This window comes from Patiria miniata, unplaced genomic scaffold (genome assembly GCF_015706575.1).
Source record: "Patiria miniata isolate m_02_andy unplaced genomic scaffold, ASM1570657v1 HiC_scaffold_24, whole genome shotgun sequence".
In the NCBI taxonomy this organism is placed as follows: domain Eukaryota; kingdom Metazoa; phylum Echinodermata; class Asteroidea; order Valvatida; family Asterinidae; genus Patiria; species Patiria miniata.
This window is the reverse complement of record NW_024037063.1, coordinates 6,845,198-6,864,080: the sequence shown is the minus strand read 5'-3', so window position 1 is coordinate 6,864,080 and position 18,883 is coordinate 6,845,198. Positions and strand designations below refer to the sequence as shown.

Here is an 18,883-nt window from a genome sequence, read left to right as displayed (position 1 = left end):
GAATAAATACAATGTAATACAATGTAATAAAATGTAATACAATGTAACAAACTGTAGGACAGTTGCTAATGGGTTTATGGTTTGTGAATCTCATAAAAGGTTAAAAATATGGTATGTAGGGGTATATGTGGGAATATCTGGAATTCTTGGTCTCAGGCAGATTAATGAAATCTGAGTGGACTTTGAATACCTAAACGTTTTTTAAAATATATATACAATTTGACATTTTTAATATACATGTAAAACCTAATTTCTTTAATGGGGCAACAGTAACCAAATGTATATTATGTTCACGTTAGCTGTCTACACTGAAATGACGGCATTGAACTGTATATTCTTTATAGGGCTGCAGTTAATTGTCTACAGGAATATTTTATTGGCTCAATAAGCAGGGGTAGTAATGATGCGGCACCTTGTCGAGTGCTAATTTTGGCACATATGTGCTCTTATATGATAGATGTGGCAATGTAAAATAATTTTACAAAATGTATTAAATATTTAAAAAGTTCAACTGCCAATGGTACCTCAAACAGCATTTCTCAGCTACACATGCCCCAGATTTAGGTTACTGAACCGATATGTTACAAGCAGCAAAACTATTGGTCAAGTTTGGTCCAAGGTACATTTTTGAGAGGTCATCAGTAAATTTGTTTTAGTCATTCGTAGCAGTTTTGATGACGTATATGACTTCTGAATTCCCCCCCCCCACTAGATCGAGTAAAAACTTGTTTGATTAGGATATGAAAGAACTCAAGCTTGAACAGAATTGGGACAAACATACTCCAAGTACTAGAATAGAAACTGACTTAATATAAACACAGTCTCCAAAACTCTATCTCAGTATATATTTAGTACTATCCGTTAAAACAAAACTACCGGTATGCAAACATATAAACTGATACTAAACTAGGCTGACTGTAAGCATTCCTTGTAATAAAGGTTTTATTACATAACCGCAGAGTTTCTGTAAGATAACAGAATTCAGCTGCAAGTTGTCTTTTGTCCTCAAAAATCTGTGCTTAAATTTTCACAAAATTAATTGAATAGTAGCCTTATATTATGAAATGGTTTGTAAATAAGTATTTTTGATATATGTTAATAAAATGGAGGTTACTTTGATATGGGAACACCTTGGAGTTAGTCTCTTCTGTGTGATTCTGGAAAGAATAAGAATAAGCCAGTTTGGTATTTCAATGACCCAAGGTCATTCGGGATAACATCGCTGACGTGATGCTACGCATTATTATGCGCACGCCCTTTCTTCTGCTAATTTACACGCAATTTACGGTCCTAAATTTGCACTTTATGATTACTGTACCACATCATTTTAGTTGAGAAATAAATTGTACATAATTATTTTTGATACATTTTAATATGATTTACCCACTTTCACCACTCTAGTTTCTTACGAAAGTATTAAAATATACACTTTTGATGATGAGCTGTTGACTTCGGTTTGCACTTTGTACAAAGCTTATCTTCTTTCTTGAAATTTTTGGCTCGATAACAAATGTAATTAAATTAAATTAACTGCTTAATGACATTTGCTATACAGCAAAAAAGAAAAAAGGTGTCGAAAGCATTTTGATTTCAAGCGTGCACATAACATTTGTTTTGATTTTCATAATTTTTCGGGTCTATTTTGTTAAATTAGCACGCTAATGTACGATTTCAAAAAGCGTGTGTTCAACTCAAAAATATATACACAAGCATTCAAATTCACTCAAGTTTCTCAAAGCATTCATTTCAGGGCAAGCTGTTGTGGCATTGATTGTCCAAGCAACTAGACAGTTTTTCTGTAAGTTCCTGCCTCACGTCAGTCTGAAAAGCCCTTTAAAAGAAACAAGTGGTCCGCATGTGTTGCCTTTTTCCGTGGTCTATCCCTATATGTTTTGTGCTCTTAATAAAATCAACTTTTGTGCATTTTCAAACAAGGACCTCAAATGACCCCTACATGACCTTTGACCTCCAATTTCGGAAGAGTTTGTGATGAACCCCCACCCAAGGACCACTCCATGCAAGTTACATTAAAAACTATCAAATTGTGTAGACAAAGACACATTTAAAGCATTTTTGAACGACCTCTAATGACCCCTACATGACCTTTAACCTCAGTAATCCAATGAAGAATTGTGTCTTCCCACCTAAGGGTCACTGCATCACAGTTTTGTCAAAATCCATGAAAGCATGTAGAAGTTAATAAGTTATAAAAAAATTTCCCAAAAAGTTATACATGTACATTTTTTTTCAAAAGCTAAACCGAAACTTTAAGATATGGTCATACGGGTCTACAGTCATACTGTCCTACAGAATTTAGGACTGGTGAGAGTCTCCCAAATGAAACTAAAAGTGGAGCATAAATCGCAGCAAAACATACAAAAGAATTCATTAATTTAGAAGTTTGTTTTTAGAGAGGACGTCACCTCTGTACTATCGGTTTCTGCTATATTTAAGCCCTGAAGCAAAGAGATGCATAACATAAGTACCAGCCTAATAACGGGGAATATTACAGGAATAACATTTGGCACATACATTTACATCCTGTACGGCTACTTTTTAATTTGCAATAAACTATATTTTTTATTAAAACCTTAAGTACTCCTTAAATTATTTATTTTCAAATATGTAACAAAGCCACTTTTAATTATATTGAGAAATACAACTTCGTACATCCAGGCACGTGATAACTGTACATTCATGTGGCCCCCTTCAATGGAGAACATTGTGTACGCTGTTGTACAAGTCAACGGCCCTGTGATGGATTATCTGGACAATAGCTAGCACAATGCTTTCACCATTGAAGGGGGCCGAGTTGGTCTATAAAAGTTCAATATATTCAAATTTAAAACTTGGTAAAATAGAAAGTACTTTACACCCATAAAATGTAAAATTACACTACATATTGACTAGTACACACTGCTATGGTCAAGGCACAGATAACAGAATTTATACTCTCAATTAAAAAAGAAGTAACAATTAGTGGGATCGCAGACATACATCAATCAATAGGACAAGGGACCCCAATTCCTAATCGTTTAATGCTTTGAGCACTTAATGCCTAAAAGAGTAACCGAAATGCTTGCTCAAAAGTTGTCACGTTGTGTATATCAAGCATGCAACTGGGGAATTAGAAAACAAGTACCAAGTGGTACAACCCACAGCAGTTCCACAAACCGTACAACCGCAGTTTTGTAAAACTTGGTACAGTATTTTTCAATTTGTATTTAGTACTCATGAAAGGCAGCGGATCCGAGTAAAAGTTGCATGCCTGGCAAATGAAGCAACTCGTTCTCCACCTATGAGTATGAAATACCTCGATTATTCCACAACTCAGAGCTTTCGTAACTTCTTCAGGATATTTATGGGCACTTTGACCTTTGCCTCTAGGGGCAGCACCGTCACCTTTGCAACTTCAAACGGTGCCTCTTTCCACTTCTTGTACGTGTGCGCTTCCTGTGTGGAGAGATTCTTCAAGCTGAACCGGCAGATTCTGACCGAAGGATAGTAGGAGTCTTGGATACGCGTCAGCGCACCCCAGTCATGGCCGCAGATCTTACAGAACATCTTACCGATGACTGTTATGTCCTTGCCAAGTTTCTTGGGCTTGGGGTGCTCTCTGATCTCCATACGGCTCCCGAAGTCGGGATCTAGAATGAGAAACTGGGACTCTACGTAGATGCCGACGTGGTGCGATTGGAAAGCAACCATGCTGCAGTTGATGCAGCAGAAAGCGAACGTCGCGCCGCCGTTGTCGCGACGGATCTCTCTCTTCTGCTTCTGTCGGGCCTGTCTCTCCAACCGGTCGTCTTCCTGCTGGCGTTCCATCGCACACACAAACTGCCCCGGAGTCTTTTCCTTGAGATTTCTGGCTGCTTCCATCATCATGACCTCACGCTGACGATTGGCTGCATCGCGGACCGCACCCTTGGATTCTATCAGCGTAATCAGGTAGCTCCTTCCACCTTTTTTCCTTGTGCGGCCTAAAGAAAACCGGAAAGACAAATTGAGCATATTAACGACAGACAAATTTCTATTATGCAACTTTTTCATCTGAGGTTAGCATGCCTGTTGCCGTGCTTACAGTCTCTGTGAAAAAGACGGAGGTTTTTTTGGCAGAAAATCATGTGGTTAGCAGAGCCATGAAATGGGGTCGTGCAGGATATAAAATTATTACCATAAAAAACATCCATCTCATAAGATTTTATGAAATGCTATCATTAAAATTGTGAAAATGCTTCAGACGTGACTTGTTAAATTTCGACTTCAGAATTAATTGGACAGAATTATTACACTTATTAAGACTAAGCCGAAATATAGGCTTTTTTTCAGTAAGAAACTGAGCTGCGTTTCATAGTTAAGTCTCTCTATATAACCAGTATAACCTGTTATGTGTACCTTTGATTTGAACATGACCAAAGTCACTTGGCACGTAGTCCAATCTTATAACCAGGTTACACGCTGGCACGTCGGTACCCTGCTCAAGCAAGTTGGTAGCCACCAACATCTTGTGTTCCCCGCCACGGAACTTTGCCATCACTTTGTTCTGCTGGTCTGAATTCATGTCTGAAATGAAAAGGCCAAATACAAGATGTTGTTAATGAAGTTAGGACATGTTGAATGCATCTGAAGTTTGGTGACACCGATCCTAGGACGAGTCGCGAGTTAAGATGAGTTACCCTTTCTTAGACATGTCTTAGGGTTTCCTGATATCAGCCCCATGTGACAGCTCAGTGTGGGGGTAACAGTTTGCATACCCTTGTTCCCATGCATATCGTCAGTATAAGGAATGAGCCTACCAAAATATGACCATCTTTAAATCATTTTTTTTTCTCAAAGCACTATAAACTGCGATACAACGGTTCATGGTGTGATCACTGACGATATGACACACAACTAATTTTTTGAATGAGGCCAACCTCATCCGCTTCATGGACACCATGGAAAGGAATAAAGTTCATGACACAGAACTGGCACACACTAACCTCTTGACCCAGCTATTCTTCCCGGGGTCAAAAACTCCAACTGTGGGGTCTCTGTGATCCAGTCGTGAAGGGCTTCAGTCGTGTCGATGGTCTTGACAAACAGAATGGCTCTGGTATCTGGGCGCATTCCATACTCCTCCAATATGATCTCTCGGAGTTTCACCAGCAGTGGGTTTTCGTTGCTCGGGTCATCACAGATTTCTCTCAATATTCTCTCTTCACCTGGTAACATGAAAATTAAAGGTAAATAAAATGCCGCGTTAGAGTCAGCGCAAATGCCATTGACCATCCAGCACAAAAACCAGATTTCACAGCCGTGTTTTGAGATACAGCCTACAATACAACGTTCAGGCAAAATCTAAATTCAGATGGGCATTAAAATCTACAATATTGAATATGTTTGAAGTTGACTTCATTCCTATTAATGGCGTTCATTTGGGAAACGAATTTAACAACAAATTTATCGAGTTTTCTTTTCCAAGGTCAAAAAATTGGGAACTTAAAATACCTATTGCCAGAAAAAAGGCCTTTAATTTATGCAGCTGTGTATGGAAATGTGTCTGGATACACTTTTTAACCAGTTCACGTCGGATGATGTGTAGACATGCAAAGGTTTTGCGGTATTCGGAACGGACGATGGATAAACACGCAACGAGCGAGGCCTGAAATATCAGGGTGTGCTACCCGCAGATGACGGCCTGAACCCGTCTGACATCGAGGTTCGTGAAAATCAATCCTGCACATGGGTCTGGTCAATGTCAAAATAATCCCGGCACGAACTGGTTAAACAGCACCCTAAATAACCATCAAATTAAAAGATGTTGAACATCCCCCTTACCCCTCACCGAACTACTGTTCAAGTTTTCCAAGAGTGATTTTGCTTTGTCTGAACAACAAATTGGGCAATGCCGTGTTGGCTACATGCTTACTGGTAAACAGCTTGTGTAGCTGATAGTCAGTGTCATCAAAACAGCTTCTCCTGTCATTCATTTTGTCCATCATGTTATCAAGATGTTTGAAAGCATCCACAGTTCTCACTTGCTTGTTGATCACCAACGATTTGTTGTAGTCCTATCAATGCAGTGGCAGAAAAGAAGGGTAAAACATGCAGATTTGGGATAAAACAAAGAGACAAACACAACATTCCAAGGCCCTAAATAAACCTTACTTTAATTTGATTTTTCAAGCTTTACAGAACTGATTTTAAGTTGAATTCAAAGTTGTTTTTTTTCTAGAGATGTTCTTCAAATTTTAATATTTGCCAAATCAATGTCCCCCCAAAAAAGTGAAAGAGAAATTTTATCCAAAAAATTTTGAAATACAAATACGTACACCTGATACACAGATCTAATCTTTTCTCTTCCAACATTATTTTCAGTTCTTTTCACCACAAATGCAAGAATAATTCCTACATACCATTAAATGGCAGATACAGGCTTGCAGTTGACGGTATATTTCGTCCTGTCCATTCTGGATAAATATTTGAGCGTTGCGTTTCATTCTATCGCACCACTGACGATATGCCTGGCTGCCTCGTACGCTGGGGATACACGCAGATCTGATGAACCACTGCACTTCTGGACCTATCGTTAAAATACAGAAGCAATAAGACTCTCATGAAAACAATCAATGACATCATATTAATTAATTAGTTTTCGGTCTTTATTTGTTGAATATTTTTGTCACGGATGTGTAAATTTAACATTGGGTTTTTGCCCGTCACTAACAGGACTAACGTAATTTTTTTCAGTCTCTGAGTTTAAGTAACTGCTGAAAAACAAACATATATAACTTGCAACAAACATATATTTCTTTTCCATCGAAACTGATTCAAATCCACAACTAGATGGTGGTAAATGAAATGATATAATTTCAGTACTCTAAGATCAAAGTTGCAGAAAACGTGAGTCCCAAGTCAGAGCTCAGGTCATATGTAATAATATAACTACAATGTGGTGCTTATATAGCGCTATAAACCTAAGTTTTCAAAAGCGCTTTACAATTATTATCCCTGTTTAAGGAATGATGTATGAGACCGTTTTTCTGCAGCAGCTCGAGATCAGCACAATTTGGTCTCTACCTTCACAGGTACCCATTTATACTCCTGGGTGGAGAGAAGCAATTGTAGTAAAGTGTCTTGCCCAAGGGCACAAACACCATGTTCCCCGTCAGTCGAACACCATAATTGGGCCACATCCCGCCCCAGATTAGAAATCCCTTTTGTACATTAAATGGATACATCGATGAACAGGATCAATGAACAGGATAGGGCAACAATCAGGAACTCTCTTCTTTAATACCAGAACAAAACTTTGTCAATTTCAGCCTCTCACTCACTCTGTGATTCTTTCAGCATGACTTCAATTTTCTCCATGATCTCGTTGATTTTATCGGCAAATGGATCGACCTCTCTGCATGTGACTTCGATGGGTTCCACTGAAGATATAAAATAAAAATTCATTCATTTGTCCCTAAGAAAACTATTAACTTATTAATACATTTGTCAATGGTAAATGGATGAGCTGTCTGAACGATTACATTTGAACTTGTGAAGTACATCAAAATCACACACACAAGCGATAGCCAAAATACATTTTTCACAAACCATCTTAAAAGTAGAAAAGGACAAAATGCCATTCTCTGATAGAGACAAGAGAGAATTTTTGATTTAATTTTAAAAATGGGGTCATGAGACTTATTGCAGGCAGCATTTTTTTTCTCCAAATTTCAAAATCAGTAAAGATAAATCCCCACATTTTATGCTCTCCAGCTCAGCTCTGCAATTCAAATATCATGTTTCAAGTATCACAGTTAATTTGTTCTTAAATATCATGATTCATTTTACATTTTTCAATCTTCATTTAGCGCTAACCTTCTTCAGGTATATTAACCCGTTCTTCCAGAGCTTCTATATTTCGTTCCACCATTGAGATGCAACTAGCATCCATATTGGCACATATTTGGACAGCGTGGTTGTCGGCATCGTCTTGTCTCTTGGCTTTGCCGGTTCCCAGACTAGCTGTCATGCCTACTATCTGCAGGATACCAGGACATGGAGAGAGCATCAAGCCATGTTTAAAATCAGTGTTTTATTGTAAACGTGCCATTTTCTGGATACCAACGCAACTAACAAAACATCCAATTTATTGAAGCAGTTCAGTAACTTTTCTTAAGTTTAAAAAAAAACCAAAATGTCAAAATGTACTTTTGAGTTGCAGTTTGGATTCACCATATGTTTACACTCCCAGAAAAATTGTCATTACAGTATAAGATTTAAAGAAAAATAATCTCATAAAAAATGTGTCGATTGACCTGTATTGGAAATCATGATTTTTCAGTTTTGCCTTTGAACTGGAAAAGCCCTTGCCATAATATGTTTTCTCAATGTTACTTGCCATCTTTCACCCACTAATTGTAAGCCAACTAAAGGAAGTGTATAAGGGGGAAGGGCCTTTAAGGCAACACATTTCAAAACAGAGAGAATGTTGAATATTCATGTTTATAAATATTCAAGACAATATCACAAGTTTTCACTTTGAATCTTGTACCCTTACCTGTGGTAAGTTGTGATTGCCTTTCAGTTTTTCCTCCAAGTACCGTGCCATGATTGTATTGTAGGCGTGACCTTTCTGTAATGACAAAAATGTGGATATTATGTAGTGAGTAACTTGATGAGCCAACTCAAGTAAAGGGCAATAAAACACACCCTATAACATCTAAGATGATCCTAGACTATGGACTAGATGGCTTGTAATTGACTTGTGATTGACTTGTGACTGACTTGTGACTGACTTGTGATTGACTTGTGAGTTGAATTGTGATTGACTTGTGATTGACTTGTGATTGACTTGTGATTGACTTGTGATCGACTTGTGATTGACTTGTGACTGTTGTGATTTGACTTAAAACTGATTTGTGATTTGACTTGTGACTAGTTGTGATTGACTTGTGATTTGACTTGTGATTTGACTTGTGATTGACTTGTGATCGACTTTTGATTTACTTGTGATTGACTTGTGATTGACCCGGATTGACCCTGATTGACTTGTGATTGGACATGTGATTGACTTGCGATTAAATTGTGACTGATTTTGATATCCGACTTGTGTTTGACTTGTGATTTGACTTGTGTTTGACTTGTGATTTGACTTGTGTTTGACTTGTGATTTGACTTGTGATTTGACTTGTGATTTGACTTGTGATTTGACTTGTGATTTGACTTGTGTTTGACTTGTGATTTGACTTGTGTTTGACTTGTGATTTGACTTGTGATTGACCTGATTACAACTCAGATATCTTACCTGACAGAGATGGCACTCGTCAAAGACGAGCAGAGAGAATCGTTCGAGGGGGATATGATCCAGAGCGTTCTCCAGCAGCTGTGCCGTCAGCACGATGACGTTTCTGTTTGTTACCTCTTCCTTTAAGGACAACTCGGATGCACCGTGGATTCCGATGACGGAGAAAAATACAGCCGGTTTGAGGAGATCCTTCAGTTTTTCCTGTTGCTGACCTACAAGGTTGACCTGCGAAAGAATCAAAATAAATTTGCCCATAATAACACCCGTCTCAGATAAGGAGCACGTCAAGTATACCTAAACTATGAAGAAGTTACCTAAAAATATGAAGAATTTGAGTTTGAAATTTCTTCAGTTAAAATGATCTTGATCCAAGGTTGACAGGATTGTCAACTAATATTGAAATCTGATCAAGTAGCAGATACTGCATTTGATATCTTAGGTGAAAATTATGTCAGCAAAGGGCAAAACCCAAGTGCCATCATGTATGAGATCCTCAGAACAATAAAACTTTCAACTCACGGTTGTGACGAGAAACAATGCACGTCTCTCCACGACAGGTTTTGGTCGGTCGGTGATGAAGTGATCATGAATAATGTACGCTGCAACATGAGTCTTGCCTGACCCCGTGGGTGCTACTAGAACTGTGTTCATTCCCGTTACTGCATTCTCTGCTAGCTCAAGTTGGTCTTCAAATAACACTGGTCTGTCTACCATGGGCACATCAGATTTTGCTGAGGAGAATAATTATATAAAATGATCTATTTTATCTTTAAAATAGAGTAAACTCACAACTTTCTGAGAAATATGGGATAAAATTCGACCCCCAAAACTGCTGTGGAGTGAATATGACCCAAGACAACATTATGAGAATGATGTGATAGCTTAACAAGCCTTACTACAGTCTTCTTGAGGTATGTGACCGTTGGCTGATGGTGGTCCATACATGTCGCCTACGTCATCGTCACATCTGGGCACTTTTGCACGATCTGGCTCATCCTCGCCGGCTGGCCGTCTGCACTGCTGTAAATCTGCTTCTCTTCCTAAAAGACCAATAGGCAATTTAAGACTCTGTCAAGCTTACGAGATGTTCCTACAAGCTGTTGTATGATTTTGAACTCTCTGTCCTAGTAAAGATATATTGTTTGTGATTTTCAAGAAACTCTTTTTTTCTTCCTTACGAACTTTCCACTTATAAGTTTAGTTTAAAGAAATGTTGTTTTTTTTAATATTTAGGGGTGTTGTTCAATACCCTCTGAAACAGACTTTTAGTCTAGGTTGCTTTTATGCACAAAAAGATCCACAAGCTGCACAAAGACTGGTTCTAAGTTCCTACACTATTAATTCTGATGGGGGGTGGGAACCGGTCTATAGAATTCAAACTTTGCCAGTCAAAAGTGAATTATCTTTGCATTGCTTAGAAAGCAAGTCAAAAATAAAACTATTTCTTTTTGGGGGGATTCGAAAATAGCCAAGACACTACATCTTCAAAGTGGGCATGACGACTAGTGCAGTGCATGCATAAATTATCACTCTCTGCTAGTCGCGCCAATAAATCATTTTTGACACAATTTCAGTTCCCTGAGGAACCAGACACAGTTCTCAACTGACATAATTGGGAAGGTTAGATTGAATTTTTTTTAACAGTCGAGCAACTCTCATAAAGTCAAAGAACTTTTTGAAGGAGTTTTTACAAAGTTTGCAAAACAATGTTGGGAAATTTGTTGCAATTAACAAATTTTCTGTCCTTAAATGTACGAATTTCAAAAAACAATTTGGTCTGAAGAGTATGACTAAAATCCCATCAATTTCAGAAACCAAGATTATCATGCGTTCTCAATCCTTCTTACCACGCGTTGGGCTTGGGTCATTTCTCCGGTCCCCGATGTTCATTATATTTCCTTCGCCGCCCACCATCGCTTGGACATTTTGGCTGTTGCTCACATTCATGGTGTTATTGGTGGTGTTGTTGTAGATGTTCTGAAAATTCTGCTGGATCACATTATTGATTGTTGAACCTATTTGGAAAAAAAATTACCATCAGCAATTAAAGTCATCGAAAGTAATGAGAATGTGAAGAGAATTTTGTCATCTGAAAGCCCTGTGGTGAAATTTGACGGACAAGAAATGTGTTCAACTTATTGAGAGTTGGAAGAACAAGTTCTGGTTACGATGTCACAAATTAACATTAGCATTTTCTTTACGTTATATTATGAACCGATCCGAGACACTAATCTCCACAGTCATGGTAGACCTATACATGCAGCCAGGCCGGCGTGGCTGCGAATTTTCTTTTCCTAAACGAGATCCGCATACATGGTCATTTAGTGCCCTCTACGATACTTTTATGATATGTTCCCAGGTATATAATTATTTTGTTTCCCATGTTTTGGCGAGTAGTGCAATAGCTCAGTCAATACAGGGTCGTGATTTTGCACTGCGAGGTTGCGAGTTCGAAACAGTTTTGCACCCGAATTTTTTTCTTTTCTAACCTGAGACTTTGGAGGATTTTTCAAAAAAGGGAAATAAAGTCTGAATTTCAAAACGCTCAAATTCATTCTTTTTTCAAATTTTATATTTTCTTCTTACGCTTTTAGAAAAGTTAAGTTCAAAACGCCATAGCGTGCACCCATATGCGGATGTTGTTTGGGAGAAAAAAATTTGCGGCCTGGCTGCACTACAGATCCTACGTTCTATCAGAATCTCTGGCACTTTTGCATCTTTTCCTCTCAGAGGTTTGCAAAACCTGTGATTTTCCAAGTCTTGTTTTACAACACTGTATACGTTGTTCCAGATCCTTGTTTGTCATCATGTCTTGCCAAGAGAGGCTGAGAAGGCGTCCCCACATCTTTTGACCAAATGCATTACGACATTTGGCTTTAGCTGCCTTGACCTTCCATGTACTGCAACCATACGCGAGATGCGAGGCCAGGGCCTTGATGAGATTGAGCTTGGTTGCGGTATGACGCGGCTGGACTTGAGTGCATATACGCCTCTCCGTCTCCTACGAAAATAATCTGTGTTGGAAATCAATAGTCTCAAGCTTACCTCTCTGATTGGATCTGCCTCTTATCCGCTTAAACAATTCCATTTTGTCTTGGTATGTCTTTTGCCTCTTCGGACTTCTTGAAGATTTTCTGGAAGGGACTGGTCTCGAGCGTTTACTTGAAGACCGTGACCGTTCCTGGGGAATACTGCATTGTTAAAAAAGAAAATCCAGGCAGTTTTAAATATGGACTCGGCACAAGACTGGTAGATGACAGCTCAAGTATGTGGAGGACAAATGTACGTGCACTTATTTGCACAAAAGATCAGATACGCTGAGTGCCCATGACTAAATCTGATAATAGAAATGTGGGTAACTGGAAGCAACTGTTTTTGTTTAATTGTTTGTCAGACGTACGTGTCTCTTCGTCGCCCTTAATATGAGGATGTCATGTTGCGTGCAACGGTTTTACTTTTTTTCATTTTATGCAAGTTGAATAATATACCCCAAGCATCTCACTGTGAACTTTGAAGTACAAATAAATTCCAATTTTTGATCCCTGCATCTGACTTTATGTGACGTGCTCTGTCAAAACCAGTCGGAACTGGACAGACCCTGAAATGGAGCAACATGCAAAGTTGGCCTCAGAGGATTTATTTCTTATTCCTCAAAACCTCAAAAACATCCTGCTGAAGGTTCAGATCGAAATTCCATCCATAAAAAAAATGTTGGTGATTTTTTCGAGGCTTGTCATACAAAGATTTTGCTGTTTAGTCAAATTTTGTTGTGTGACGAAGCAAGTACTCTGTCTCTCCCCAAAAGACAACAAAGGAATCTTTAAAAAGCTTAAAATAAGAATAGATTTAAGAGAAAGAAAAACCTCAAAATTGAGTTCCTCCCCAACTCTGTGTTTTTTTGACAGAACAGGAAGAGTATGTTTCTGCTGCTATTTCCTTAAAAAGTATGTATGGGGGGGGGGTGCTTACGATGTAGGTGGACCCATTGATTGTGAACGTCTTTCTTGCTGTGAATGATTTGAATGACGCATTCCACTCATGCTTGAACCTGCCAAGAAAGAGGAAATGTTTTCACCAGCAAGCAAAACAACATTACTTTCAACACCTTAAAAAAAAGCAACCAGGATTTAAAATGCCATCACTGTTTCATGATAAACTTAGCATGGAATCAACACAATCGGGTAACCTTCTCAAAGCTAGAAACAGCCCTTGAAAATTGACATGTGCCCCAATAAAATTTCCTAAAACTAGCCGTGATCCTTAGAGTAGTTCATTTCTTGAGTCAAAACCCATGGAATCATAATTATTTGCTCAAACTCTTAACAGAATACAGACAAGCTTGTTCCAGGAGAAGGGTTAAAAACTTGTGGAAGCTTATGTACTTGACTGGCATTTTACTGTATTTGATGCACATTTCTTAATATTGGTAGCAACATACATCTGATAAGGCTGAGATGGGGGGGGGGGATATCGAGGGTTGGTGGTTTGGGGAAGGAGGCGAGGGGGGGGGGGGGGGGGGAGGAATCCACTCTTTCCTTTACTTTTTCCTAATATCATTGCTTGATCTTTTTTTCTGCCAAGCTTTAACTGTTTGTGAACTGCTGTCGTGCAGATTATGTCTCAATATCAATTTCCTAAAAAACAGTTGTTGCACAAACTTTTCTTTTGCTGTTTACCATGAATTGCAAAACACATTCATTCATGAACAGAAGCCTGGAAAACTGTTGGTCATAATTTCAAAACTCTGTCATCAGACTGAGCTAGTTATAAGAATGTCTATCCTAGATTTCATTAAAACTTGTCCAGGCATTTCAAGATCGAAGGGGAGAGGGAAGGGGGGCTATAAGGTGCCCCAAAATCCTGGCTCTGTAGGGGTTAACATGAGCATTGTAAGCAGAGCATTCAGTTGTCATTTATGTCATAATTGTCACAAACAGTGACACTGACAATGACACGAATCATCACTTTATTACCTGATGCTCTCATTTCCATTGAAGACATTCTATCCATCCTCCTGTCTTCTAAACTCAAGGCATCCAGGTTGAGGTCAGGTGATCTGGGTTGTCCAAAGGCCAGCTCAGCTGGGATCTCCATGGCAACTTGAGCTGCAAAACCAAAATCATCCTTCCAAATAAAACGGCAGTCAAGAAATGAGGGGCATTGGGTTAGTTTTTAACACACCTCTTGCTGGTTCTTTATCCTGGTTGGGTGGGCACCAGGCAGTTGTAATAAAGTGTCTTGCCCAAGAACACAAGCACCATGTTCCCCGACAGGGTTCGAACCCATGTACTGTCACATGCAAGTCAAACACTGTAACCATTGGACCATTGAACTCCATGAAGACACATGCCCATGCACTCTTTTCTTCTTCAAAGCAACAAAATGTATACATGTACCTTCATCTTTTTCGAAGTCTGCTCTTAACTTCCTTGCCACGTTTGCTTGTCCAGTCTGCTCCAGTGCAGCGAGAAACTGATCGAACCATTGTGGCTCAAGCGTTCTTAGTGTAAGATTAAGTAACATACATCGTGCAAGATCGCTGTCACCACGGGCACATATACCCATGATGTTCTCTTTAACATTAGGGGGAATGTATCTGAGGTACGGAATCATGGCCGAGGGGTCTATGTCCTGTACAAGCTTGCGATAGTACTTCTTGATTAGTCGATGCTCTTTGCCATATTCTGGAATGTTGCTGGTTCCCTCAATGTAGTCCGCTAGTTGCGTGTTTGTAGCATTGTCTGTAAGTAATAGCAAAAGGCAGAACATTCAAAAGAAATAGATAGAATTTCAAGGGATTTATCCACGGAAAACATTTTGCAGAGCTTAATCTTCAGTGCATTTATGTAGTTACCTAAGGGGCCGTCCATCAAGTATGTATGCATGAAATGCTGACTTTTTTAGATGCCTCCCCCCCCCCCCACGCATGGCATACGCAGTGGTTCCAACCCCCCCCCCCCCCCCCCCCCCCTTCATTACAAAGCATTATCAATGAACTTATGCTTGCCGGCTAGTCGAAGAAGTTTTTTTATTGGCAATTGCATATATGTAGTTTAACTAGGTTATTGAACTTTACCAAACTATAGTTAGCAACATTTAAAACCAAGAAGAGTGTTGTGGATACATGTAGAGGGCAGCGTTTTGATTTTTTTTGGGGGGGGGAAATTTCGAGGTTAAACCAAGATGAAGGTGACAAAATGCAAATTGAGTGAAACGCAAAAATAATGGCGATCATGGCGACGCACTGCGAATGTGCAAAACTGCGTTGATTCACAGTGCATGAACTGTAAAATGCATACGAAAATCGCACTTCTACCACAAGATACTGTTCAAATTTCAAAAAAAATTTCATTAGTTTTAAGAGAAGTCAGCTTTAGGAATAAATAAAATGATTTCTAAATTTAGACATTTTGTTTAATCCAATAGCTAGTCTGGAAAATATCTGGAATATTTGTCTGCCATTTCAAGAGAATAAGCCAAAAGGCATAACTTTTTGGAGTTGTTTGTGATGTGTTTGCAGATTGGTTGGATGAAGGAATAAAAGTATTATGCACTCCCTTGAGTTACTATAAAAGAGTTTCTTAAGGCATCAGCAAAAATTGTAGTCTAGATAGACTTCCCCAAACACAGTTAGCACAGCCGTGCAACTAAAGTTGGACCATCATACCTGAATTTTTCAGAGCTAGGACAAACTGTGATACAACATTAGATGGATGATTGTGAATTATCCTTAGTAACCGCTGAGTCTTGTCAGGATTTGAAGCATCAGTCAAGATCTTCTCATGCTCTTCTGTGGGAGTGGAAAATATAAAGAACAATACAATTAAGAGTGCCAACATGCCAAGTGTTAAGTCCATGCTTCTTACCGCCCAGTTGAGATGGGCTGGGCATCTAGTATGGATGGATGAGTCCAGACTCCCTCGAGCTGTATTCTACGGCAAATTTTCTGAAGGAGAGCGATGAGTAGAGGCCCAAAACTGCCGTATAACTATAAGGACGTCCTTAAACATCAGCTAAAGGCAGCCAAGATACCATTGGATGACTGGGAAGCCACAGCGCTAAATCGTTCAGAGTGAAGGGCTTCCATCAGGAGAGGAGCTCAGACAGTCAAACTGACCAGATTGGACATGTATGAGAAGCAACACACCATCTGTATCTGTCAGTTCTGTAGCAGGGGCTTTAACATGTTTAATGTTTAATTTGAGAGCTCTCTAGGTTCAATTCCTATTAATGTTTGTTAAGTAAGTATCTGATTAACAAGAAACAAGAGGAGTGGGGAAGAATATGGTGAGAGTTGAGGAGGGAAAGTGGAGAAAATAACGATATTGGATGCAACATTTTGGCACTTCAAAATTTATTGAAAGAAAGTGGTGGCCGCATATGGAACTCTCTCTAAATTTAGGAGTAACATCACACGGGAATCTTTTTTAAAACTCTATTAATGAAAAGTAAAGCAAACTGATATTTACCACTTGAAATGATGCTTGACTGCACCAATGCAGCTAACAAACTTGGATCAATAGACAGGTGATTAATCAGCTGAGTCCTGAAGACCTCAGTCAGGAGAACATTTGGTGAGGAGTCCATCTTATGACCCGGCCACCACAGATGCCATCAAACGTCAATCACCTTCAAAATACCAATTTATAATTAAATTAAGGCCAAATAAAACAAAAACATGTTTAGCATCCCTGCCCGCTTCCTTTCTGGAGGCCGCCTCCTTTTTTTTTTTAACCGAAAAAAATGATAAATTTCAAACAGTGGCATCATTTTGGCCTCTTTGTCTCTTGCATCCAGTCCATATAATTTAAGCTGGTATGTCATTTCCCGAGTCCAATGGCGGCCACTTAAAAAAAAAATCCTGGCGGCCATCTTGAAAAATATCCCAGTCGGTCAGTCATTTTGGAAAAAAAAAAGGGCCTCCCGCTTATTCCTTTCAAAAAGGCAGGCACTAATTAACCCTTTTTTTTATTAGACCTAAAACATGCAGGCCTAGTTCAAGTTCTAGTTTTATCCTGTGTTCAAGTTGGAAAGACGGTAAGACAGTCCAAGTAACCAGGACTCTATGAATCGCCTTTTTTTTTACATTTCGACATGGCCGGGCGATATATAGCCACAAGTATTTCCTAACAAAATTGGATTCATGTATGTTTCTCAGTCACAGATTCATGTCTTTTCAACCTTTAAATTGCAATGACTAACCTTTGAGATGTTAATGCGCCTATCAAATGTCTCCCCCAAGTCCCCCCCCCCCCCCCCCCCCCCCCCCCCCCCCGGCTGTCCCAGGTCTGTTGTTGGGATTTGGTCACGTTTTTCATGGCCCAGGATGGAGGGGTGGGGAAAACAATTGATAGGCGCATGATTAATTTACTCTGCACTTATTATCACCATTCTTGTAATTGTATATAACGAAATCCAGGTCTAGTAGAAGTCCAATCGCCTTCTTATCAACATGGTATTGAAGTTCCACAGAATAAGATAAGATTAAGAATATCAATCATCATTCGTTTATCATCAGAAAATGGGCACGCACCTTGTGAAACGATCAGACGAGATTATCCATCCGGCGCGCGACGTACCGTTGCCATCATGATCATCCACACGCAAAACCCATAGTCGCCGTACGCGTAGCGTGCCTGATTCAGTGATTATTGATGTTTTTTTTATAGATTGACTGTCACCAAATTGCTACGAGTACAACATACAAAAACAATCCAATCGGCATTGTTTTCGTTTTAATGCAAATAATACTATTTTACTAAATTGGAATTAGAAGGCTGCCTCTCTGACAAATTCCGATGAGAAATCGTGGGGATTCCCCACGTGTATGCAATAGCTTAGACTTTTCCCCAGTCCCTCGACTTCGCTCCAGCTCTGCGAACATAATGTGTATTGTGTAACAGCGCCACCACGCGACTTACATCAATGTACATGAAACTTGGTTTGCTTCTTCATTCCGACAGCTAGGAAATAGTAGACCCGCATGTACGACGATGTTGAAAATCATTATTACAATAAATATTAATTTGCAGCAGTATATACGAATGACATTAAGTAAGCCGTTTCTTATAACACACACACAAAACTCTTGTGGCTCGACATAATGGCAACGTACTGCCTGTCTACTTTTACTTGGCTGTCTCGATCGGCCCTTCAGATTCTGCCTAGCCTGGGAACAAAATACTCACTCTCTGGGCCCTCTCAGCCAACAAGCAAAGTGTTAATAGTAACTAGCCGTCTGACAACACTAATAAGGTTAAAGGGAAAATACAACATTTGCAAACATCAAAAAATAAAACTACCAAATCATTTTGAAATACCTTGATGGACTGTTAGTGAATTACAGTGTAAAGCATCCTGTAAAATCATGGCACCTTGTATACTGTCATTTTCAAGAAAAGTGCTATTTTTGTATCAATTTCCAACGCTGATCGGCCGATCAGCGTTGGAAAAAAAATGGCTTTTTTTCAAATACTGGCCCCAATTGACCATCGCACTTGTTTGCAATCGATTACACACCTATGAACGGGTACAAGCCAGCTAGACCTTTTCCCTGACCTTACAATTCCCCAATGTATGTAAACTGCTCTGTTTCTTCTT

General features: G+C 39.2%; 1 protein-coding gene across 1 annotated transcript; it reads right to left on the bottom strand.

The window, feature by feature from the left end:
• Positions 1-197: 197 nt before the first annotated feature.
• LOC119731548 (antiviral innate immune response receptor RIG-I-like) lies at positions 198-18,140 on the bottom strand. The gene is made up of 19 exons (XM_038204725.1): positions 17,817-18,140; positions 16,753-16,912; positions 15,951-16,073; positions 14,680-15,024; positions 14,257-14,388; positions 13,253-13,331; positions 12,329-12,474; positions 11,131-11,298; positions 10,180-10,323; positions 9,803-10,014; positions 9,284-9,508; positions 8,537-8,611; positions 7,855-8,017; positions 7,320-7,418; positions 6,399-6,565; positions 5,912-6,053; positions 4,983-5,204; positions 4,396-4,563; positions 198-3,980 (listed from the first exon to the last, which is right to left on the bottom strand). Exons 2-19 carry the CDS (start codon positions 16,868-16,870, stop codon positions 3,331-3,333), a joined length of 3,378 nt encoding a protein of 1,125 aa, XP_038060653.1. The 5' UTR covers positions 16,871-16,912; positions 17,817-18,140; the 3' UTR covers positions 198-3,330.
• Between the last annotated feature and the right edge of the window lie 743 nt (positions 18,141-18,883).

What these genes read in the sequence shown, in the direction of transcription:
- LOC119731548 (XM_038204725.1), bottom strand. Translation starts at nt 16,870, where the DNA reads ATGGACTCCTCACCAAATGTTCTCCTGACTGAGGTCTTCAGGACTCAG. An exon ending in CATTGTTTCTCGTCACAACC is followed by an intron (nt 9,509 to 9,802) that starts GTGAGTTGAAAG and finishes ATTCTTTCGCAG; the next exon opens with GTCAACCTTGTAGGTCAGCA. An exon ending in CCTGTATCTGCCATTTAATG is followed by an intron (nt 6,054 to 6,398) that starts GTATGTAGGAAT and finishes CTGCATTGATAG; the next exon opens with GACTACAACAAATCGTTGGT.